Consider the following 25,955-nt stretch of genomic DNA (forward strand, 5'->3'; position numbering starts at 1 on the left):
ATCAGATTGTGGCTATGGTTTAAGAATAATCTGGAGGCTGAAGAAGAGAAAAACTGGTATCAGGTAGCAATTTTTAAATTGTATTCGTGTGCTTTGCAATCTGTAAATAGCAATGTATCTCTTCCAATTTAGTTAAAAAACAGGACAAGATTGAATTTTTCCTGTGAATTTCCTGTCTTCTATTAAATTTAGCAGGTAATGTTAAGAAAAATTTCCTTTGTAACAGCAAAGAAAGCCAGTGGAATTTATAGCCAAGTTGGTAGCATATCAAAGCAAAATACCTGATACATACTAAGTACTTAATAAATAATAAATAATTCGCTTTTATTATTTATAATAACATTATTAGTATTCCTCAGTAACTAAGCTGCATTCTCTGGACTTCCAGAATCATCTATTCAATCACTCATTTACTCACTTAGCAAAAATTTTTGATGGTGATGGTGATTAGAGGAGGAATGAAATCAAGAAACTCTAACCCTAAAAACCATTTATCTATTTTCAGGGGTGCTGGTGAGATTTGAAGGTGATTTAATAGTAACTCAAAATAGAATATTAACTCAGGAAGAAACCAGGAGCATATATCAAAACAACAATGTTACCTCTTTGCACATTCCAATCACCATTTATTTACTCTTGCAAGTTCAATGAGACAACTTAAAACTAGATCCAACTTGAATGTCTAGCTAAGTGTCCTGTCTTTTTTTTTTTTTAAAGAATCTACATTTGAATATACCTCCTACAGAAATTCAAATACAAAATGAGCTCTAGAGAATACCATACATACATGCTGTACATTAAGCAGGAAGGATGGTAAATATGCCTGGGGCAGGAAAATGATATAATTTTCTTCATATTCAATGGTATGGCCCTTCCTCTTCATTCTCACAAAGATTTGACCTTTGTCACAAATGTGGATGGTCCTGATCCTGCCACTCCAGAACATGGATGTTATCAAGGACAGCTGCCAGCACTCTTGGTAATAATTTCTCTTTAAATGTAAGTGATCTTTCCTTTGAACACTTTCTGAGTTGGGATGGATGTGTGTTCAGTCAACTATTATGGCCTCTTCAAAAACCTTTAATATTTTAGCTAACTATGATTGATAGGCCTTTTTGTCACTTCTCTCTTCTCTCTATCATAGCCATTAGTGTTTTTAAAGATGGATGTAGTATAGATGGCACTGAAACAGAAATTCATTTTCACTGACGCTAAAAGAAAGCACGTTCTAGTCTAACACGTAATCTCAAAAACAACAGTTTCTTGTGGAAATTATGAACATTGCCAACATTGCTTTATGAGTAAAAAGATGAAACTTCAAAATATAACATATTTTCTCTTAAGCAAAAGTGTGCAAATTAATAATTTTACACACACACATATATACTTATGGACACTTATGGTTCTATTGAGCAATGTTTGAATTTTAGGATGCAAAATAAATTAGATAAATTAGTGAGCAAGAGACAAAATCCAGGTTCTTGTTCATGCACAGTTTTTACTGTAGTGTGAAATTTGTCTCAAAAGCGTGAGGTTCAAATTATTTATTTTTTCCAAATTCTCACTAGTTTCTATTTTGCTGGTTATGGCCTAACCTTTTTAACTTTGAGTTATTTTCAAGAGAAAATTTGAAAAAGCAGCCTTTGAGGAGAAAGAAGCAATCCAACAAGCAAAAAGATAACCACACTGTAATAGCAAATGTGTTTTGAATAGGACATTGGAAGAAAAATAGTAATCATTTTTACAGATAGATTCTGAAGTCAAGGATCTATGTTCAACCATGTATGTTCCACCATCTTCATAATTGAATGAGCAGCCATCATTAAGCAGTTAGCTTAGGCCATAATATGATACTTGGACCAAGATTTCAAAAATACCACATGCCTTCTGAGAGGTTACCCCTTTCTAGCTCCACTATCATCTAATTTTATTTAAAAAAAAAAAAAAAAAAAGGAAAAATTTGAGCTTCTAGAGAGTAGGGGCTACCATTTTGTATCCCACAGGGCCAAGGAACAAGTTTTAATTTATTCATTTAAATTAATTTCAGTATGAGTATTGAAATATATAATAGAAATATTATAACATTATATATTTTCTATATACTTTTATCATATAGAAAATATGTAATATAGAATATATTATTGAATATTGTAGAATATATAATATAGAAAAAATATAATATTCAGTAATAAATACTTATTAAAATAGCAAGCTTATATAGGAAGAATGATGGAGCATTGGGAGAAAGTTCAGCTTTATTTCTTTGACATTACTTTGTTTCTGTACAAACAAAAGAATTACAAGAATTTTCCTGATTATTCAAATAACTCAAAGTTGAGGAAGGAATATGAGTCAATGATGTAGAAACTCTTTTAAGATTTGAGCTAGACAACAATCTGTAAAGATCTGTGAAATTGAACTATATTTGTGCTACTTCCATATTAAGTCAAGGTAACAAATCAATATTAATAATAATAACATAGTGCTTCCTAGAACTTTCTAAAGAGTTCATTAAAGTTTTATTAGAAAGGATTGTTTATGAAGTTAAAAACCATGAGAAATTCCAGGAAAATCCACATACCTATGCCATCATACTATCAATCAGGGCAAAACATGCTTGAGTCTTTCATCAAAACTAAATGATTAAGGAGTGAGTGGTACACAACTTTTCCCTGTTCCGACCAGCTGAACACTTCCTTTTACTCCACATTTGTTTAATTGGCATGAAATTTCCCACTTCACTAAAACAGGTATTACAATTTGGACAATACAAAATATCATTTTTTTGAGAAGATTTAAGGATTTGAGGATAAATCCAAACTAATAGAACTGAAACTCCTATGTGATGCTGGGTAGCAACCTAGTTTTCCCTACCCTTCTTCATGCTGGGAGATGAAAGAGATTCAGTCACTGCTTAAGCTCCATAGGCATACTAAGTGAAGTAGAAAACTGAGGCACATGTACCTCCATTATCTGGTATCTCATGTGGGGCTTAGAGCTAAATTGTCATTATTCAGCCTCCATTTCTGCCTTTAACCACTGGTGTAAACAAAGGTTACTGTGCCAAAGTTGGCAGCAAGCCAAATCCCTTTGGCATGTGAATTAGTTTCCTCTGCCATACTGCTAGTTCCAAATTCCTTCTGGTTTCAGGATCCTGTAGTCAGGGTTCCCTCATCTTCTCAAACGAGTTACAGTCACACACATCCCTACACACTGCATGGTTGGCACTAGTTCCTTAATACATGTTACTCCATTTGATCCTCATGAAGGATCAAGTGGGGAAGGGAGATACTATTATCTCTGATAATAGCCCATTAAGATCTTGAGTATGTTCTACTTCCCTGTTTGACACACTGGTTTGAAAATATTGCTAAGTCCTCCCAACAATGACAGACACTCAGTGGAAACATGAAGGATTCTGTCAAACTGGTTATTTGGCATCATGTAGACCACTATTTCCCAACCTACATGTGCATCACGGCATTTGGTGTGTCAGGGACACGCCTTGGGTGTGTGTCTCAGTCTAAAGCTTCCTCCTTTTCACAAGCTTCCTGTTTCTCATCTCTCTAGCTTCTAACTGTCACTGTAATCATCTCTTACTCTTCAGCCTGATGTCAAAAGCAAAAGTTCAGAAGTTCCTCATCAATAAGGAGTCCTTGGGAGCAGGTGAAGCTCATCTAACTAGGTAAGATGAAGATCTATCACAACCAGGAGGCAGGTTGGAAGGTGCCAGTTGCACCGACAGTCAGGTGCAAGAGCTCTGCAGTGAGTCTGCCTGAGTGTCCATCCTAGATCTGTCACCTGTTGGCTCTGTGACCTTGAGCAGGTCTTAAATCTCTCTAAGCCTTTGTTTTTTTATTGATAAAATGAGGATAATAGTACCAAAATTATGGAGATTTTGAGAGCTTAAATAACATGTGAACTATTTAGAACAAGTCCTACCATAAGGACACTCAGTAGCTATTGGTTATTATTAGTTTCATACAATTTGAAAAGTTTCAAAACATTTGCAGATATAAGATGATCTTCAACCACATAGCTAATGTATGCAAAGCTATTTAGCTTCAGAAGTAAACTCTGCATTTCTAGAAGTTAAATCTTAATTTGTTATAGTAAATTATCTCTAATATTTATCTCTCGCTCACTTTTATAAGAAAAATAGTGAAAGCATTTATTAAGAACTTATACTGCACTGTTATATAACTTAATCCTCACTCTAACCCTATGAGATAGGTTACATTATTGTCCCAATTTTCAAGAGACAAAGCTACTAAAACACTTGCCTGAGGTTAGACACGTTATTTTGTGGTGAGGCTGGACTTCAAATTTAGACCATTTGACTGCAGCACTTATATGATGAGCATGCTGTTTAGTGTTATAGTGTTGGTCTATCTTTGAACAGACATACTTTTAAACCATGACAAGGAAGTGAGACTGCACATTGAATATGCAAAATTTGCCTTTGGGTGCCACATGAGAAATAGTCACATCACTAGAAACTAATCATAAGCTTTTTTGTTTGGTTAAAGTTTTATTTATCCATTTTTCTTGTTTACTTTGTGGGATACGGGGCTTAGCTAGGGGATAACTCCACTTTTCACTTGGCCGTGGTATGAAAACCTGTCCTCTGAATCTTTAGATATTTTGGCAAATTGTAGGCAAACAAAGACTTAAAGCAATTCAGTCTTGATTACAGACCAAAAATGCCTCCATACTTGATTAAATTTATTTCATTTTAGGAACTGGATTATAATAAATACAACTTCTATATGAAAAAATAGATTAATAGTGCTCAAAGTTAGTTCACTGTATTTATTCCCTTTAACACATTATCCGCTTTCAGTGCTATTCAAGTTTTCATTAATTATTAATTATTTCATTAATCATTTTATTTCATTAATCAACATTAATATATATAATTAATCTGTGAATATTAAATGTTTTATGCCAGGCATTTCTATGATGTGGCTGCTTTTAACAACAACTTGTTTGATCTGTGGAACTTTAAATGTTGGTGGATTCCTTGATTTGGAAAATGAAGTGAATCCTGAGGTGTGGATGAATACTGTAAGTCATGGAAAACTGTGAAGAATATCAAATAAAGCAGGACTAATGGATTATGAGGTTACAAAAGGTTCTGTTATAACATAAAATCTCTGATAAAACAGATAAAATATAGATGGTTTTTGACCTCTGCAAGAGTCAAGTTAGTTAGATCTTTGGCTGAAAAACGAATACTGTCCAGTAATGGAAACCAAAATTGTGCTATTGTGCTATCTATCTATCTATCTATCTATCTATCTATCTATCTGTTTATCTATCTATCTCTCTCTCTCTCTATAGATAGAACTCCTCTTTTGAATTTATGTTTTAAGAATATCAAGCTATTTGCTGATATACGTGATTGTCTTCTATTGATCTATAGTTCTATTACTTTTAAACCAAGAGGGGCCTCAAAAGACAATTGACTTGAGAATACAGCTTTGTCAGAAAGAATGGGTCAATGCTAAATTTTCCCCTACACTCCAAAATATTTGCCAAAGGTAGATATTTTTGAACATTCTACTTATTTTGTATTAAGACTTTATTAATTTTACAGTTACCTGGTGTTATAAATTTCAGATAATTCACCCTAATAAGCACACAATAGAGAGTTTGTTTTAATTCCTTTTTATATCCTTTGGAGAAGTTCCACTAATGACTGTATTTTTACTGGGCAGAGTGAAATCATCATCTACAATGGCTATCCCAGTGAAGAGTATGAAGTCACCACTGAAGATGGGTACATACTCCTTGTCAACAGAATTCCCTATGGGCGAAGACACATTAGGAGCACAGGTACAAGATATGTCTCTCCTGAAAAGGGGACTGCCCTGACATCCTCCTTCTCAGGAGGAATTTAGTGCTAGATATGCATCAACAGAGTTTATCAAAATTGGTTTGAATTATTGGATTAGACTTTAAATAGTTAACAGGGAGGCTTACTCTTTGCCTGATAATTATCTGAAGACAGACAAGAACCTAAAAATATAGACAGCAAGACTGATCTTGCTAACTGCAACCAGAGGTACTTGTTAGGGTGTAAACAGGAAGGCGGAGCCTACATTTTGTCACCTCATTACTGATTTATCATGTGAAAAATTGCTTTGTCCCAGGAAAATGGATCTCCTCATTGTCAGAAGGAGATTTGCTGGGTTGTGTGAAATTGACTGTGGGGCACCCAAGAAGAGCCTCTCCTGCCCCCACTAAAATCAAGGGGCCTCCCTCTGCAGGATAAAAAACAATCTAGTTAAATGACAACAGCATTTCTGAAAAGTTTTCCAGGACTGAAAACATTAACATCCACATACATTTGATCTAAGAGATAGATGGTTCATGGAGTGAAAGAGTATGGTGTCAATAAGGCTTGAATTCTAGAATGAGGGGCCAGCCATGCCACAGCAGGGGAATGATACTCCTTTAAAGGGAAAATTTAACTGCAAAGCCTCTGAAGAAGAAATAAGAATAAGCAAAATATATGCAATGGTTCAAAAGCAAGTAATTTATTGGCAGCTGCTTACCATGTTCATTTTGCATCTTTTCTCCCACCACACATATTAAGTACCAGTTGAGGTCATGTTTGACATTCTCTCCCTCTTATATCTCCAGTTTCAGAATGAAAAATGAGAGTGAGATATGATTAGTTTTACTAGTTAAAATATGAAACACCCAGTTAAATTTGAAGATCAGATAAACAACAAATAATTTTTTATAAGTCTCATTTTAAGATACACTCTTTATTTACTATTATCACTATTTATAAAAATTTCGTAGAGCATCCTGGATCTTTTTGCTTACTTTTGTTTTTATTTTTTACTAAATCTGGCAATCCCAGGTACAGATGTGAAGGAGTTGTGAAATATAAAAGGAGAAAACTTTTATGGGAAAGGTTTTGCTTAAGTAGAGATAATTTTGGAAAGATTTATAATTAAAGGTCATTCATTAGATGTAATGTTCTAAATAATTTAAATCAGTTAAACCTCTCGTCAACAATATGAGATGGGTACCACTAATAGTCACCATTTCACAAATGATGAAATTAAGGCACAACCGGTTATGTTAAGAAGTCTAAAGTCACACAAATAGCAAGCTGACAGACCAGAATTTAAGCCCAGGCATCCTGGCTCCAGAGCCTGTGCTCTTAGTCATGAAATTATAGTGCCTTACTTGACCTTCCACCCTGGTTCTTTGCATCTCCCTGAATGCTCTGTCTCCCTCAGGAATCTGGAAGTTGGCAGAGGGACATTGAGCTGAGTATATTATTGTAGTTTTTAAATGCTGTCCACTGGGCAGAGGATGGGGATTTGAATAGAAATTTGGTGAGGAACTAATCAGTGTCCACTTACACTCACCTCTTCTTCCTCTCTGGAAGAGCCATAGGACTTGAGTAAGCATGATAAATTTCACACCCAGGAAATTTGTATATACGAATACATAGAGCAGAGTAGTTACCAGTACAGGCTTTGACATAAAAAGAACTGGGTTTGTGTCCCTGCTCTGGCCTTCTTATCTGGGTGGCCCTCTGGGAAAGTTACTTAACTACATAAAGTTTGGTTTCCACATCTACAAAATGAGGGTTCTCAAAATAGCAGCTAGTTTATAGAGTTGTTGTAAGAATTTAGTAAGCTAATACATATAAATAGGTCAACATAGCACCAGGTACACAATATGTGCTCAAGAAACTGAAGTTACCTGATTACAATGCTCTATACTATTGACAAGGGAAAAGTGAAAACAGTTTTTGTTTTACCATGTGTGCATGTGTGTGTATTTCTGTAATGTTTCTGACATGCTCTATTTACCATAAATTTCTCTCTCTCTCTCCCTCTCTCTCTCTTTCTCTTCTTCCCTCTCTCATCTTACCCTTTCTCCCCCCAGGTCCCCGGCCAGTTGTGTATATGCAGCATGCCCTGTTTGCAGACAATGCCTACTGGCTTGAGAATTATGCCAATGGAAGCCTTGGATTCCTTCTAGCAGATGCAGGTTATGATGTATGGATGGGAAACAGTCGGGGAAACACTTGGTCAAGAAGACACAAGACACTCTCAGAGACAGATGAGAAATTCTGGGCCTTTAGGTAAATATTAGCTAAGAAAACTCAACAGGGAAATTGGAGGCAATTTTTAAAAAGTAACGTGGGTGCTATTAATGATAATCTTTGACGCTTGAAGTCATATAGCTTCTTGTAGTTTCTGTTAACATCTCAAAGGAGGGAAACAGCAAGAAGCTTTGATTTTTCACTGATTCTCCCACAGGCAAAGTATGGCATTTCAACAAGATCATTTTTACATCCAATTTTTACATCAATTTTATGCATTAAAAGTATGTCCAAAGAGATAGCTGAGGAAATTATCATGACTAGTGTGCACATTCATTCAGCCAATGTTTACTGAGTGGCTACTGTATGCGCTGTTCTAGGCCCCGAACACTCAAACGGGGAACAGACCAACTCTCGGACCTCACAAAGCTTATGTTCATTTTAGTGATAATTTTACAAGTCATTTCTTCTGGATGACCAATCAACTGTGTAAAGATGATTTTGACCAGGACTGTACTGATTTAGAGAAACTGATTGAGATCGCACATAGTACCATTTTCACGAAAACTCCAATATTAAGTTTTTAAAACCTTGTTAATGGGCAATGAAGAAGAATCTTTTTGATATCTTAATTGTTTCTTTTAATGGAAGAGTTTTCCACTGTCACTAGAGGACAGGCTAATGCCTGCAATAGACTTTCTTTCTTCAGGCCTAAGATCCCTGTTGGTTTGTAAACCGGCTGTTAGAACAGAGTGTGTATTCCTATTACATTAATAGAACATTCAGTACCCACTGAAAGTTTGAGAAGAATGGAGGAATAGAATACAATGTTATGGTCAGAGTTCTTGGGCAGGGGCAAGCATCAGGAAGTATTGTATCACTAGTCTTTAGGAGGTGTCACAACAATTCTCCTATTCTTGGAAGTCCCAATCCATAGATTTCCTCACGTCCTTTTAATAAACAGGCTTCTGGCTTACGGAATACCTGATTTGACTAAATGTTATATAGGCCCTTTTGCTCCTCCTGTCTGAAGAACAAAATACTGGTACTATGGAATATTGGAATATATGGTATATATTAAATATATATATACACACACATATATATGTATCTTTGTGGGCAGGAATACTACTAACAACATCTTAATGAATGCCTACTAGCAGCCAGAGTCATTTCTTTCATACCATTAAACCCCTTTAGCAGCCCTGTAAACCAGGCACTACCCTATTTATTTCTCAAATGAGAAAACATAGGCTCAGAGCATTTCAGTAACTTCTCAAGAGTTGCAAAGCTCATAAATGGTAGAATCATGATTTACAAAAACCCTGTTTCCAAAGATGGGTGTTAAATGGCCCTAAGAATTGTGAAGCCTCGTGGGGGACTCAGAAGTAGAAGCACGCAAGCCAGATAGAGAAATGGAGGGCAAAGAAAAGCAAGAGAAGGGAAGGAAGAGGAGGAATCATAAGGTTGAACTTCAAACATCATACACAAGTCTTGAAAGTGTTCCTCTTATGAGGAAGTCTTATGACGAAGTAAAATGTATATATGCAGAAAAACAAAAAGCTACAATGGCCTACATATAATTGGATAAATAATGAAATACACACTGAATCTAAGTAAACAGCATAGAATCTGTGTGTAAAAAAGAAGTGAGCAAGTGCTGTGAGTTTTAAACTTAAACTTGCAAGTATTTATAAAAGCCCCTTTTTTATTTTGCAGTTTTGATGAAATGGCCAAATATGATCTCCCAGGAGTCATAGACTTCATTGTAAATAAAACTGGTCAGGAGAAATTGTATTTCATTGGACATTCACTTGGCACTACAATAGGTATGTTTTTGAGGGTCAGTGTTCTCAGAGTCTTACAGGAGTTCACCTTTATGTTGGAATAAAATAACTGCTATTTATAGTGCCTTCAATTCTCTGTCCTCTGCTGGGAATAACCCTAGTACTCTGAGTAGCTTTGAGCTTGCAGTGCACAGACTATATGTAAGGCAAACCTTTCCTGGGTCTCTGGTCACAGCAGCATATTGACTATGGTGATGCAATTTCCCAGGAATAACGTGTGTTCCAAATTCAAAGAAATGATTCTGCAGAGTAAGTTTCTAGATTCTCTCTGAGCTGAAAAAGTAAAATTTAATGCCATGGATTATGGCTGAAACATAATGAATGTGCATCAATCATCTCTTTCTCACAACCCAAATGGGATCTTTAAAAAATAAAAGGGAGGGGCTTATACTTATATTTAAACAAATTGAAAAGACATGGTTATATTTGTTTGTTGGAACACAAAAGTTTACTATAATAAATCAGTTGAGTTGATCTATTTAGTGTGTGATTTAGTATTTATGAAATAACAAGTAAACGTAAGCAGTATGTAGAAATTTTTAAAGTTTTTTTAAGTTGACAATTTACTTCTTAATTTACTTACTTTACTTAATTTACTTTACAATTTACTTCCCAGATAGTTTGGAAAGAAATCAATAATCTAGTTCCAAGTAAAAGTTGAAAGGAACTCATACTAATAAAAGTTTTGAATTTGTCATTTCCACTAAAGTTTCCAATTTTAAGAGAATAAATCATGTGAAAATGCAATATTTTAGTTTAGGGAAATATCTTCATTATCACCACGATCATCAGTAACATATATTAATTAGTACTTTAGATTGATAGGCACTTTCCAAGCTCAGAACAAGCAGTTAGCTAGCATCAGAGAGCATATACTAAAAAAGTGTCAAAGAACTCATAGGAGATCAAAAATGCCACTAATAGGCAAATAATTATAGTATCTAACACGTATTGAGCATTCGTAATGTGTACGGTCTTGCGTTCAGGACCTTTCCCACAGTATCTCCCTCTGATCTTCAAAACAACCCGACTGTTATTATCTCTATCTCATAGAAGAAGAAACACAAGTTCAGAACACAGATTCAAACCAGGTGTATCTGATTTCACCAATGGGGTGTGTAAGGATTCTGGAGAAATGGTGTAGAGAAGGAATGACTTTAGTTGATTTTGGAAAGTGGGTAGGACTTAGATCTGGTCTTATACTTGATCTGAAAAAAAAGAAAAAAAAAACATGGAGAATTTGATTATTTGTGCTCTGTGTTACATTTAGGGCATAAAATTTTTTAGTGAATGTTGTTTGCGTTTTGGACAGAGCAATTTCTATTATGTAAGGAGCACCCACTCTTTGTAGGACATTTAGGTCCCAGCCCATTAAACACGGCTCTGCAGTCAGGGTGACCCCCAAAAATCTCACCTCTGCACATTTCCAAACACCCTCTGGGGAAGTACTATTCCTGATTCAGAGTCTTTTTATCAATTGTTCAGTCAATTATTTCAGTTCTTCTTTATCTGGCCAAGACAGTTTCAATGTTTCAACAAGTGTTTCAGTACACACACACACACACACACCAGTGGAGGCCCAGGAAGGGACCTCTGGAAACCAAATTATATGGATATTCCTCCTAGCCTACCCGGTGTCGTGCTGATCTCCATCCTCACAGAGATACAAAGGGGTGCAATGCTACTGCTGAAAGAGCAAAGCAAATGGAGACGCCTGGTCCTTACTGGGCCATCATGGACACTAGGGAAACCCCTTTCTTTCTGGAAACAGGGAAGAGTCTAGAGGGTTGATAAACACCCAGCAAGCCACTGGGAGCAGTGAAATTTCATTCCACAGTGAGAAAGAAAACCTGTTGGAATAACTGGGTGATGCTGTAGAAAGAAATCAGTTCACCTCCTGTGACTGGTTATTTGCTTCCGGAAGCTCTGTGATTCGTTCTGGCATCTCAGAGTTAGGGACGAAATGAGAATGTTGCCAGCATTTACCCCATGCTTGGGAAGTGAGGTCACCTTCAGTTCATAAGTAGTAGCTACTCCGACAGCTTAACCATCACCTTTCCCCTGCCAGCTACTCCATTTCCCCTAGCCAAGTCAAATTGTCCATAAGCAGAATAAAATAAAATTGGAGACTTGAGAGCAGAGAAGACTGAAGGCAGATTATCTTTATAGAATAACTCAGAAGACTTCCAATTCATCCCCAATATGATCGCGATAGAAGGAAAAATGACTAAACAGAGCCCCATTTTTGTTAGAAACTTTGCATAAGTACTTATTTTTACAAGATTGTCTTGTCTCCTATTCTCTCAGGGTTTGTAGCCTTTTCCACCATGCCTGAACTGGCACAAAGAATCAAAATGAATTTTGCCTTGGGTCCTGTGATCTCATTCAAATATCCCACGGGCATTTTTACCAGTTTTTTTCTACTTCCAAATTCCATAATCAAGGTAGGCTCCTTTCACCAAAATGTACCTGAGGATCTCATTTTGGATCAGAAATCCTTATTATTTTCAAATCTACTGTAAAGGTAGGAAATTTAGATAAAATCTATAGAACTTAGACTCTGTGGGCATGTGCTTGTGTATGTGTGTCTCCATGTGTGCGTATATCTGTGTCATAGTATCTGTAAGTTCTATAATACAATTTACTCTACAAGGTCATTAGCAGAGTTGAGTATCTGTCAGAATCTGTAGCTGAGCTGAGTGCTGTATGACAACAAAGATTTTTCTTGTTTTCCCAAGGATTTTTTTGTTCCATTTAGTCAGGTAGGTCAATGAATTAACATTGCCCAAATGAAAGACACTTCAAGTTACCCATAATCACTGATGTGTCCAATTTTGACATTAAAAAAACCTAATTAATATATTGCTTCCAATATGGAAACTTGCCCTAATTTACTAAAGCTAAGATTCCAAAGCCTAAATGTATTACAACTCAAGTATTAAGTCAAATATTTATTGGTTATTTTTCAAGACTTGAAAAAATCATTTGGTTGCCAATTGTGGATTTGGAATTTTATCTATTAAAGAGGTTTTTTTTTTTCTCTTTGCTTTTGTTTCTTTACAAAGGTCATTGCCACAATGAACATAGCATTTAATCAAATTCAAAATTGGCCTTTCAATTTGGGATGATGGATAAAATGGATTTGGGCCAAATCTGAAGTCAAGGAGACCAGTTATAATATCAAAATAATTCATATATAAGAAAATGAGATCTTGGTTTGGGGTGGAGTGGTAGGAATGGAAAAAAAATTATTTGTGAGCTAACACAAGGAAGAATTTCCATAGGGCCTAATGATTGGTCTGATAATAGTTTCATTGTATTGTTTACTGAGAGCATAAATGATGTAACTTCCTTATTCAAGAGCTTTTCTAGTTTATTTCAAAATGTGTTGACATCAGTTAGTTTTTAATGTTTTCTATATTTGGGCAGCATGAGCAAACTAATTTATTAAATTAAATTCAGAGAGAGACACATCTATCTGTAAATACATATATGTGTTGTATGTGTTGCCCTTCCTACATAGGTCAGCTATAAGGCAAATAATGTTCCTGGGTTATCTCAGTTTCACATTTCCCACTGTCAATATTCCTGCTACTTTTAAGTCCCATTTCCTGCTCTTTTCTTCCATCAGTTTCCCCCAGAAGCTCTAAGACCCCACCAGGAATCCCCATCCAAGTTTACTTTCCCAAGTCCTGGAAGTTTCAATTGTGCTGCCTTTGCGACATTATCATATCTTTTCTGTTCAATGGTTCTTTCTCTTTGGTTCGTCATTCTCTACTTTTCAGCCTGAGAGCTGGCTAATCTGGGACACTACTCGAATGCAATGTGCACATGGGTAACATGGAAAACCCCGATTTTCCCTCATATTCAAGGTATTATTTGACCTTAAGAAAAACTGTTTTACATTTTGTACCAATTAATGAGAAAAAATATTGGCAAGCACTGACTGGACAGAATACAGGGAAGCTTCACTATGGAGAAGTGAATTTGGGATTGACAGCCTTTATTGCAATCTCCTTGTAAGTAATGTTTGATAATCTTCCTCATTTGGAGATACATTCCTAAGTCACCTTTCCTGAATAATTTGGTCTCCTTGACTGAATCAGTAGTACAAATAGATCCCCAAGCATGGCTCTTTCCTAGAAGGAAGGAAATGTCAAGAAGTCTGAAGATGATTCTTGAATTCTGGTTTTTTGCTCTTGCTATTTGGGCTTCTTGTCATTGTTGTTGTTGCTATTGAGTTGAGCTCCCTAAATATTCTGGTTACTAATCCCTTGTAATATGCATAGTTTGCAAATATTTTATCTCATTCAAAGGTAATTATTATTTACTTTCATAGGCTGTTTTTGGTACCAAAGGTTTCTTTTTAGAAGATAAGAAAAAGAAGATACCTTCTACCAAAATCTGCAACAATAAGATACTCTGGTTGATATGCAGTGAATTTATGTCCTTATGGGCTGGATCCAACAAGAAAAATATGAATCAGGTATATGTGATAATTATAGGGCCATTTGATACCTTAAGAAATGCCAGCTTTCCTTTGACTCATTTTGATGTATCTATTTACTGTATAAATTCATATGGTATTCCAAACACTTAAAGACAGATTTTATTTTTGCTTTTAAAAATGTTTATGGGTACATAATAGTTGTATATATTTATGAGGTACATGTGATATTTTGATATAAGCACACAATGTGTAATGAACAAGTCGGGGTAATTGGGATATCCATCACCTCAAGCATCGATCATTTCTTTTTGTTAGAGACATTCTAATTTGACTCTTCTAGTTATTTTAAAATATATAATGCATTATTGTTAACTATAGTCATCCTATTGTGCATGCTGAACTTTATTCCTTCTAATGGTATTTTTGTACCCATTAACCAATGCCTCTTTGTCCTTCCCCCATCCCTACTACCCTTTCCAGTCTCTGGTAACCATCATTCTACTCACTATCTCTATATGGTCAGTTTTTTTTAACTCCCCTATATGAGTGAGAACATGCAGTATTTGTCTTTTTATACCTGACTTATTTCACTTAATGTAATGTTCTCCAGTTTCATCCACATTATTGCAAATGACATGATTTCATTATTTTTGCGGCTGAATAGTATTCCACTGTCAAAATGTACCACATTTTATTTATCCACTCATCTGTTGATGTACACTTAGGGTGATTTCATATCTTGGTTATTGTGAATAGTGCTGTAGTAAACATGGGGGTGCAAATGTCTCTTCCATGGATTGATTTTTTTTTTTAAATATAGAACTAGCACTGGAATTGCTGGATCATATGGTAGTTCTACTTTTAGTTTTTGAGGATCCTTCCTACTCTTCCCCATAGTGCCTGTACTAATTTGCATTCCTATCAAGTCTGTGCAAGGGTTCTCTTTTCTCCACATTCTTGCCAGCATCCATTATTCCCTATCTTTTTGATAAAAGCTGTTTTAACTGGAATAAGATAGTATTTCATTGTAGTTTTGGTTTGCATTTTTCTAATGATTAGTAATGTTGAACATTGTTTTTAATGTACCTCTTGGCAGTTTGTATGTCTTTTTGTGAGAAATGTCTATTTAGATCTTTTGCCCATGTTTAAATCAGATTTTTTTTTTTTTTTTTTTTTTTTTTTTTTTTTTTGCAATTGAGTTATATGACCTCTACATATTCTGGTTACTAATCCCTTGTCAGATAGGTAGTTTACAGATATTTTCCCTCATTCAACACGTTGTTACTTCACTTTGTTGATGGTTTCCTTTGCTTTGCAGAAGCTTTTTAGCTTGATGTAATCTAATTTGTTCATCTTTGCTTTGGTTGCCTGTGCATTTGAGGGCTTACCTCAAACTGGCCCAGACCAATGTCCTGGAGTGTTTCTGCAATTTTTGTTTGTTAGTAGTTTCATAGTTTCAGGTCTTAAATTTGTCTTTAATCCATTTTTATTTTGTTTTTGTAAATAGCAAGAGATAGAGATCTAATTTCATTCTTCTGCATATGGACATCTAGTTTTCCCAGCATCATTTCTTGCGGAAATTGTCCTTTCCCCAATGTATGTTCTTGATGCCTTTGTGGAAAATTAGTTGACTATGAATGTATGGATTTATTTCTGGGTTCTTTATTCTGTTCTATCGGTCTATGTGTCTGTTTTTATGCCAGTATCATACTGTTTTGGTTATTACAGCTTTGTAATATAATTTGAAGCCAGGTCATGTGATACCTCCAGCTTTGTGCTTTTTGCTCAGAATCTTATATTTAGAAAAACCTAAAGACTCCAACAAAAAACCTGCTAGAACTGATGAACTAATTCATTAAATTTGCAGGATACAAAACCAACATACAAAATTCAGCAGCATTTCAATATGCCAACAGCAAATAATCTTAAAAAAAAAAAAAGAAAGAAAAAGTCAAGAAAGTAATCCATTTATAACAGCTACAAATAAAATAAAACACCTAGGAATAAACCATACCAAAGAAGTGAAAGATTTCTACAATGAAAACTATAAAACACTGATGAAAGAAATTGAAAATGACATTAAAAAATGGAAAGGTATTCCATGTTTATGGATTGCAAGAATCAATATTGTTAAAATGTCCATACTATCCAAAACAATCTATAGATTCAATGCAATCCCTATCAAAATACCAATGACATTCTTCATTGAAATTAAAAAAAAGCCTAAAATTTATATGGCACCATGAAGGTAGATATCTGCTATACATAGAAGATCAGGTACTCAACAAACCTTGAATATGAAGACTGGGGAAGTGAATAGGCAGCTTTATTCTTCTATTCCCTGGCAAAATTTAGGAAAATGAATGTTTTATAATGGGTAGTAGCTTCTTACATGTTCTCAGTCAGCCACAACTTACTACAGTCGATTTGAATTTATTGCATTTGAACATATTGCATTAAAAATAAAATCCTAAAAAAGGAGAGAAGCACAGATAAACGTTGATCTTATTTCACATGTTCCTTCCTTTGTGGGTGACTTTTGTTTTGAAATGAAACTCACCACTTAACCTACAAAATAACAGGACAGGGTGGAAGGGAGATGGGATCTCCTCTTTATGAAGCAGCAGCAGTGCTGTTTCATCACCTCTTCATTTTCTATTATTGAGAATTCAAGAAGAAGGAGGAGGAAGAGTTCACATCCGCAGACTGGTGTGGTTGAATAGTTGTCTCTAGTATTCCAAATAGCAGCCAATGAGGCTGTTACAGTGAAGTCAGTCGCAAGATAATTGTTCTGTACCCCTATTCTCTAAGAAGCTAAATTATGTTAGACTGAAACCCATAAGGAACCATTGTTCAAAGTTGGCTTGTTCAAAAGTAAAGATTTTTAATAGTTTCTCTTAGATTCATTATTTTCTAAGACATAGAATTACAATTACTATTTTATCTCTATAATTTTCATCTCTATAATGTTTACAAATATTGAAATAACCTTTGGAAAAAATTGGCTTTTAGCTTTACTTTTGCAATATTTTATTTTATCCCCATAAAAGCCTAGTAAATTGGTAGTATGACTTTTAGTATGTTCATTTAATAGATGAAAAAACAGAGACTCAAAGATGTTAAATATGGTGGCCAAGTTCACGAAGCTGATCATTAACAACAACAGGGCCTGAACTCCTGGTTTTCTGATCTAATCTGTGACAGTGCACCTGGGTGCGCATGCACGCATCACCCCCACACTTGCGCATAGAACCTCTCCTAATTGGCTTTGCTCCATGATGACCACTACTGTTCCTTCTACTTGAAAATAAGCAAATTATCCTACAGATTCAGAGCTGGTACAGGTTTGCTGTCAAGCAGTCCATTCCATTAGTCAGCCTGTGGTTCGCTCACATTCAAGTATTGACATAAATGGTAATTTATCTAGATAAGTCTACCTCGTTATTTTTGAAGCCCCATTCTTGTTTGCTTCTTCCGTGCATCATTTTTCTCTGATTCTGAAAGGCAAAATTTTGTTGGGCAATTGCTGTAATATGAGTTTTATCTTCTTTAGAGTCGAATGGATGTGTATATGTCACATGCTCCTACTGGTTCATCAATACAGAACATTCTGCATATAAAACAGGTAGAGTCTTAGTCATGGAAAACCATTCCAATCCTTATTTTCAATATATTTAAAAAGACAGAATTGACCCTGTTAACAGGCCTACCCTAAGAATCTTAAGAGCTTGTTTCCAGTTTGTCCTTGCTGCCTTCTGTATGCCTTGATTTCCCTGGAATTTAAGAGAAAGGATTTTATGGTACAGACCAAGTAGATGACATAAATGAACACCATCTTAAATCAGAGTTTTTAAAATAGGCCCTGAACTGAAGCAAGAGGTAAACTAGGGAAGCCTCAGGAGAACTGAGACTTCTTCAGAGAGAAGTATCTGGGATTTAACTTCTTTCTAATGAGGCTTGGTTTTCCATGAACTTTTCCTTTAAACCAAAGGGGGGTTATTGCTTGTTTTTCTGTTGAGCTCCACTTGTCATAATTGTAAAATGGGTATTTACATCCTTCTGGTGATCTAGGAGCCCTATTTTCTTCCTAGCATACAGTATTTTTCTAAAATTTGCTGTTAGCTCTCATGATTCTTACCCTCACTATTCTTTTTCTAAAAAACATTTGTTTCAGCTTTACCAATCTGACGAATTCAGAGCTTATGACTGGGGAAATGAAGCCGATAATATGAAACATTACAATCAGGTGAGCTACATACAGTAACCCCAGAATGCTGATTTTGATAAGTTACAATAAAAAATTATTTGAGGGTGGAAAGACTCCTACCTGTCATTTGGTGGCATTTATACTGATAGAACATTTTCAAAAAAAGTTTAATTTTAATTTTAATTTATTTCAGAAAATTTATAAATTAAAGAAGCACATACAAAGGAAATTAGATCATGTGTAATCCTTCCATCCAGAGATAACTAGATGTACTAACATTTTGGTGTATTTATTCCAATTTTCTCAGTATTATATCGCTTTTATACTACTTTTAATCCTTCTATTTTACTTAAGCTATAGTAAGAGATGACTAGCATTACTGAAGGATTTTTAAATATATTTTTAATGGCTACATAATAATAGAAATTGTTTCATAAAAATCTTTACAGCATAAATGAATATATACTTTTTAATGCCAACAGAAAAATTAGAATTCCACATGAAAGTTGAATAAGTATTACCCAACGTTGAAGACTTGGGTCATAAGGCATCTTTTTCCATATAGCTTTATGACATAAAAATCTGTAGACTCGTTTAGCACTGTACTTTTAATTAATCCTGTCACCACTTTTCTGTTCTCATAACCAGGGGCTTGGCTTGTAAGTATGAACTAAACAAATTAAATTGTTCTAAGTATTTTCCCAGGCTATCATATTTTAAGCTATTTACTAATGCAACTATAGATCAATTATTAATAAGTTGTTTCTGAGGATCAAAACAATCAGACTAATCAATTTCTTAGTAATGAATTGGCCTGTTAGAGGAATAATTCTACTAATCCTTAAAACCACTACAAGAGATAGACCATGTATATTTTATTTTTAAAAATCAGTTGAAGACATGATTTACATATAATAACATTACCAATTTTATGTGTCCCATTAAATGAGTTTTGACAAATATATCTGTTTGTGTAACCACACCACAATCTAAACATAGGACATTTCTATCACCCCTAAAAGTTTTTTCCCTGCTGCTGACACTGTTTTTAGACACAAATGCATGTATTTGCAAATGCTTAGAAAAGGTCTAGAAAAAAAATAAATGTTAAAGTGGTTATCTTCAGAGAGAGGAAGAAAGACGAAAAGAAGTGGATGGACATGAAACACTAAGGGACTCTCATTTTGGACTTCACATATGTCTGTTTTCTTCCATTATTTTTAATAAACATGTTATATTTATAAATTGTTTACATTTACAAGACACTGAAACAAAATAAACACACACATTCAAGATCATTATGGTCAAGTACTAAAGTATGTGAGAGTGTTAATGTCCTTAGAATTTATCCACAGTTAGCTGATCCTACTCTGCTCCAAGCCAGTCCTATTTTGTGAATTAATCTTAGTTGATGCCAATTTTTATTACATTCCCTCCAAAAAACTAGTCTCAACAGTTTGCTCTCTCCTCAAGTTCACAGCATTATCTCTGTTCCCACAGTGATGTCTGACTTTTCCTTCTGTTTGTGATTGTTCCCTTTGTCCCAAGCACTGGCTACTCCTCCTCTCACTGCTCTGAAATGATTAGCATTCCCCAGGGATTCTTCAAAACTCTCTTTCTTCCTTGGAAAAGTCAGCCATCCCAATAGCTTTAATTTGGACCATTTCTACTACTCATCTAGATTTTTTCAGGACTTGCCTTCAACCTGTTCTTTCTTTAGGTGATTCCATTAACTGTTGCCCGTACGGTAGTCTGAAGACAGACCTCTGAGAAATGACCCTACCTTGTCTCCAAAACTTCCGAAATACGTCCAAATTTCCTAGCCTGACATTCAGACCTTGACTATCTGCCTCCAAGTTTATGTCCTATCACATCCCCTTACATATTCTGTTCTCCAGGTATATTGGGAATCTTGCCATTCCTGATCATAGTCTACAAACTCTTCCTGCCTCCCACCCACCCTCATCTCTGCTGTCGAAATGCAACCTTCCCTCAAGAGTCATTTCACGGGACCCCTCTTTTTATGAAACCCTCAGGTGGAAATAGCTTTTTGTCTTTACTTCCATTTTATTTTGGGAGTGTTTATGGCATTTAACATACCTTACTTTGTATACAAATATTTGCTTTGCTATCTTGCCTTTCTCCCTCTTTTGCAAATTTCTTAAAGGTAGAGACCATTGAAAACATTGTATGTTTTCTTCCTATGTCACTGGTGCCTAACACAACTATGGCCATCGTCCATATTCATTTAGCAGCCTTTGTGGTTATTGCTTTGAGGAGCTTCCTCTCATGTATGACCTTGCTTTCTCTCCTACAGAGTCATCCGCCTATATATGACCTGACTGCCATGAAAGTGCCTACTGCTATTTGGGCTGGTGGACATGATGTCCTTGTAACACCCCAGGATGTGGCCAGGATACTCCCTCAAATCAAGAGTCTTCATTACTTTAAGCTATTGCCAGATTGGAACCACTTTGATTTTGTCTGGGGCCTTGATGCCCCTCAACGGATGTACAGTGAAATCATAGCTTTAATGAAGGCATATTCCTAAATGCAATGCATTTACTTTTCAGTTACAAGTTGCTTCCAAGCCCATAAGGGACTTTAGAAAAAATAGTAACCAACAATGATGTTGTCCCCCTGGGAGAGATGCACAATGGAGTCTGTTTTCCAAGTTAATTGTGTTAGTGTTATTTATGTTTAGAGACATCTTTGCATGGGACCATCTACAGGTCCTTATAAACAATGAGGTAGATTGGGCAAAAAATAAATAAGTTGCCACTCTGATATTTAAGTCTAATTAAATTGTAATTTTTAGGGCGTACCATGAAGTATAGAAATGTCTAAAGCTTCAAAGGAACAGTGAAATTCCTTTAAGGTCCTATATGGAAACCTCTATTGTCATTTTATTTATATGGGTTGCTACGGCAATGGACAGAGTGTGGGATTAGGAGGAGGGCCTGTAGCTTCTTTATAAAAGTTTCTTAGCTATCCTGAAGATATACTAGACATTTTTACTTTTTAGGTATTTTCAACATGAGAAATTCAAAAAAGTCCCCAAAGATTCTTCCAGAGAAGCCATCTCCTCTTATAATCTTATCCCTGGCTATCTGGGTAAACGGAATCTTGAACCCATAATAGGATACATGCATAAAATCTTTCTTATTTAAGCAGAAATAAATTCTACAGTATCAATATCATTTTATAATCATAGGGAGGCTTCTTTGTTTAGCATGTAATGCCCCCTTTACAGGCTTTTTGTTCTTTGAGGGGTTTGAACATTCCATGAAAAACTGACAGACAGGAAACTGACAATAAAAGATTAAGCTAAAGATAGAAGCAGAAACTACTAGGCTAGCTAGTCTCTAAACGTTAAGCATTTTCTTCCTCCATCTTAAAGGCAATGAGAAGCCACCAAAATATTTTACCTAACGGAAACCTGATCGCCATATTTTTGTTTGGCTGCTGCATAGAAAATGGATTAGAAGATGCCAACAAAAGATTCTGAGCAAGTTTGTAAATCTGATCAAGTGTTCTGATGCAGGCCGATATCCTTCCTCTGCACTCTCTAACAGAGATGATCCTTGGAAAATCCAGAGCCAGCTCCATAATACTGCCGTGCTCTGCTGGCAAATCCACAAGCTGCTGGCCCCTGGAGCCATTCTTCTCTCAAAACTAGCATTCATCAATTTAATGTATATGTATTGATGGGGAATAATGGTCACTATGAAAACCATGTGATAATATGGAAAAATACCCATGATATAATGTTATGTGTGAAGAGAAGAAAATGAAACTGGTAGAACTATGTGATTGCAAATATATACAAATATTAAAACAATTATTTGACTTTATAAAATATTTGTATATAATGAAAACTGAAGCAATATAAAAAATAAAATTAGTTGTGTCAGGGTAGTAACGAGTGATTTATTTATACTTTAAAATTTTTAATATAGTAATGATATAATGTTACAACTTGTCTAAATCTCACAAATTTAACATTCAGTAAAGGAAGATAAACATAAAAGAATACATATTTTATTATACATTTTTATGTAGGCTAAATAATTGATGACTCGCCGGGCGTGGTGGCTCACGCCTGTAATCCCAGCACTTTGGGAGGCCGAGGTGGGCGGATCACAAGGTCAGGAGATCGAGACCATGGTGAAACCCCGTCTCTACTAAAAATAGAAAAAATTAGCCGGGCGCAGGGGCGGGCGCCTGTAGTCCCAGCTACTCGGGAGGCTGAGGCAGGAGAATGGCGTGAACCCGGGAGGCGGAGCTTGCAGTGAGCTGAGATTGCGCCACTGCACTCCAGCCTGGGCGACAGAGCGAGACTCCGTCTCAAAAAAAAAAAAATAAATAAAAAATAATTGATGACTCTAGAAGCCTTAAAAAGCTTACTTTCAGGAGGAGAATCATGCCTTGGAGGGCTCTAAGGTCCAGAAACTGTCCTAATACTAGAGCTAGGTGCAGACAGATTAATTATACTACATTTCATTATTTTGTCTGGAATACTAAGATAACTTCCAAGCAGGAATGGAGTCTAGCAACACTTTACTGTTGGGGAACTTGGCCACAGACTTCTAATACAAATTTTTAGATATGTTGACAATGTTTCTCCTTATTTTTCTTACTTATACAAACCAAGAAATTTGACTCACCACCTTGAAACAGACTCACCAGGTTACTCTAGTTTCCCAAGCTTCAATATCCCATTGCTATTTTTTTTTTATTATGCTTTACGTTCTAGGGTACATGTGCATAACATGCAGGTTTGTTACATACGTATACTTGTGCCATGTTGCTGTGCTGCACCCATCAACTTGTCAGCACCCATCAACACGTCATTTACATCAGATATAACTCCCAATGCAATCCCTCCCCCCTCCCCCCTCCCCATGATAGGCCCCGGTGTGTGATGTTCCCCTTCCCGAGTCCAAGTGATCTCATTGTTCAGTTCCTACCTATGAGTGAGAACATGCGGTGTTTGGTTTTCTGTTCTTGTGATAGTTTGCTAAGAATGATGGTTTCCAGCTGCATCCATGTCTCTACAAAGGACACAAACTCATCCTTTTTGATGGCTGCATAGTATTCCATGGTGTATATGTGCCACATTTTCTTAATCCAGTCTGTCACTGATGGACCTTTGGGTTGATTCCAAGTCTTTGCTATTGTGAATAGTGCCGCAATAAACATACGTGTGCATGTGTCTTTATAGCAGCATAATTTATAATCCTTTGGGTATATACCCAGTAATGGGATGGCTGGGTCATATGGTACATCTAGTTCTAGATCCTTGAGGAATCGCCATACTGTTTTCCATAATGGTTGAACTGGTTTACAATCCCACCAACAGCGTAAAAGTGTTCCTATTTCTCCACATCCTCTCCAGCACCTGTTGTTTCCTGACTTTTTAATGACTGCAATTCTAACTGGTGTGAGATGGTATCTCATTGTGGTTTTGATTTGCCATTGCTATTTTTAATAGAACAAGGTAAACAATAACATTAATGTCATTCAACACAAATTTATGTCAAATGTAAATTCTGACTCTGAACTTCGGTGAATTTCTTTCAAACGGTATAATCAGTTTCAGAGAGGCAAAGTCTTGCTCAAGTGACGGCCTTTCTGAGACTCATTAACCAAAGAACAAGGGACCTGTTTCACCATCAGGGCTTTGTTCAACTTTGATCACCTCTGCATTCTCTTCTCATAGGAAGGTTTCCCATATTTACCAAGGTCTGGCCACAATACCAGAAATGTTTTCTGTGAACTATATGCCCTAGAATTACCGTTCCTTCTTCTAAATCACTTTTTGTTTTTGTTTTTTGTTTGTTTGTTTGTTTGTTTTTTGAGACGGGGTTTCACTCTTGTTGCCTAGGCTGGAGTGCAATGGTGCAATCTCAGCTGGCTGCAACTTCCGCCTCCTAGGTTAAAGCAATTCTCCTGCCTTAGCCTCCGGAATAGCTGGGATTACAGGCGCCCATCACCACGGCCAGCTACTTTTTTGCATTTTTAGTAGAGATGGGGTTTCACTACGTTGGCCAGGCTGATCTTGAACTCTTGACTTCAGGCAATCCGCCTCGCCTCGGCCTCCCAAAATGCTGGGATTACAGGCATGAGCCACCGCGTCCAGCCTAAATCACTTTTTATTATGCTTCCGAATTATCTTTTTGGAGAGTTTTATGTAAGTCTACCGCCCTAATACATTTTAAGTAGCTTGAAAACAGAAGCAATTAAGACATAGAACTCTCCATTACCACACTAAATTCACTCTTGCTATTCCTTTTTGGTCAACCACCACTACTACCATGACCAGCTCTCCTTGAACTTGATCCCTGACAACTTATCTGTTCTCCATCGCTATAATGTCTTATAAATAAAATCATGGAGTATGTGTCCTTGATATTGGCTTTTTTCACTTAGCATGATGTCCTTGAGATCTATCCAAATTGTTTCTTATATCGTTTGTTCCTCCTTATTGCTAAATAGCATTCCACGGTATGCATGCCACAGTTTGTTTAACCATTCACTCACTGAAAAACATGTGGGTTATTTCCAAGTTTTGGCTTTATCTTTTTGGCTTTTCACTGCTTAGTGACATGTCTTGAAAATAAAAAGAACACTCAGTTCAGATTCTTTAATTTGAATTAATTGCATGTCCCACTCAAAGCTAAATTTTCTGTGCTAACACCTTCTGTAATCTGTACACTGCCTCAAAGGGAAAATATGTTACTCAAGCCAGAGTTCCCATTGACTTGACTACACAATCCCTGATTCATATTTTAATTTGACATTTAGAGATTGCAAAATAGTGACCCGGTTCTCATTACATTTTAGAGTTCTAATGTGATTTAAGAAGTGCTTTGGAGTCGGGTGAAAACAGATTGCTAGTATTTATACCTTGACTGACTATGAAGGCCTTTCTCCAGCCATTGTCAAGATGTGACATGTCTTTAGCTCTATCCAAACTGCCTTCGGTATCATCATATCTCCCACACAACCAAACCAAATGAAAATAATCATAATCATAACAATAGGGTACCATCATTAAAAATCTATGTGAAGTATTAATATAAATAAAAGCATGAACAATTTTTAGTATATAGATATAAAAAGGTAAATTCTATAAAAACAGTATGCTTTCTATGGAATGTACCTTCAAGAAAATTTCATCATTCTCCTGCATTCTACTTCCTATAAGACTGTCCATAAATTCCATTTATGGAGAAATTCTGGAGTCAAACCTTTCTTCTTTTTGTACCCTCTATGCATATTTGCCATTTTAGTTTGTGTGTGAATTTCTTTCCTTATCAAAGCAGTCAACTTAGCTAAGAAAGATTATTAATTTGGGATATGATGTGGTCT

At 35.8% G+C, this 25,955-nt stretch overlaps 1 protein-coding gene across 1 annotated transcript; it reads left to right on the top strand.

The window, feature by feature from the left end:
• The first annotated feature begins 3,550 nt into the window (after nucleotides 1-3,550).
• Nucleotides 3,551-21,368, top strand: LIPN (lipase family member N). The gene is made up of 10 exons (XM_001082459.5): nucleotides 3,551-3,685; nucleotides 4,952-5,067; nucleotides 5,721-5,838; nucleotides 7,918-8,116; nucleotides 9,797-9,906; nucleotides 12,232-12,368; nucleotides 14,264-14,410; nucleotides 17,928-17,999; nucleotides 18,549-18,620; nucleotides 20,899-21,368. The coding sequence occupies exons 2-10, from the start codon at nucleotides 4,960-4,962 to the stop codon at nucleotides 21,130-21,132; spliced, it is 1,197 nt and encodes a 398-aa protein (XP_001082459.4). The 5' UTR covers nucleotides 3,551-3,685; nucleotides 4,952-4,959; the 3' UTR covers nucleotides 21,133-21,368.
• The last annotated feature ends 4,587 nt before the right edge of the window (nucleotides 21,369-25,955 follow it).

The sequence above is a fragment of the Macaca mulatta genome, chromosome 9 (assembly GCF_049350105.2).
Source record: "Macaca mulatta isolate MMU2019108-1 chromosome 9, T2T-MMU8v2.0, whole genome shotgun sequence".
NCBI lineage: Eukaryota > Metazoa > Chordata > Mammalia > Primates > Cercopithecidae > Macaca > Macaca mulatta.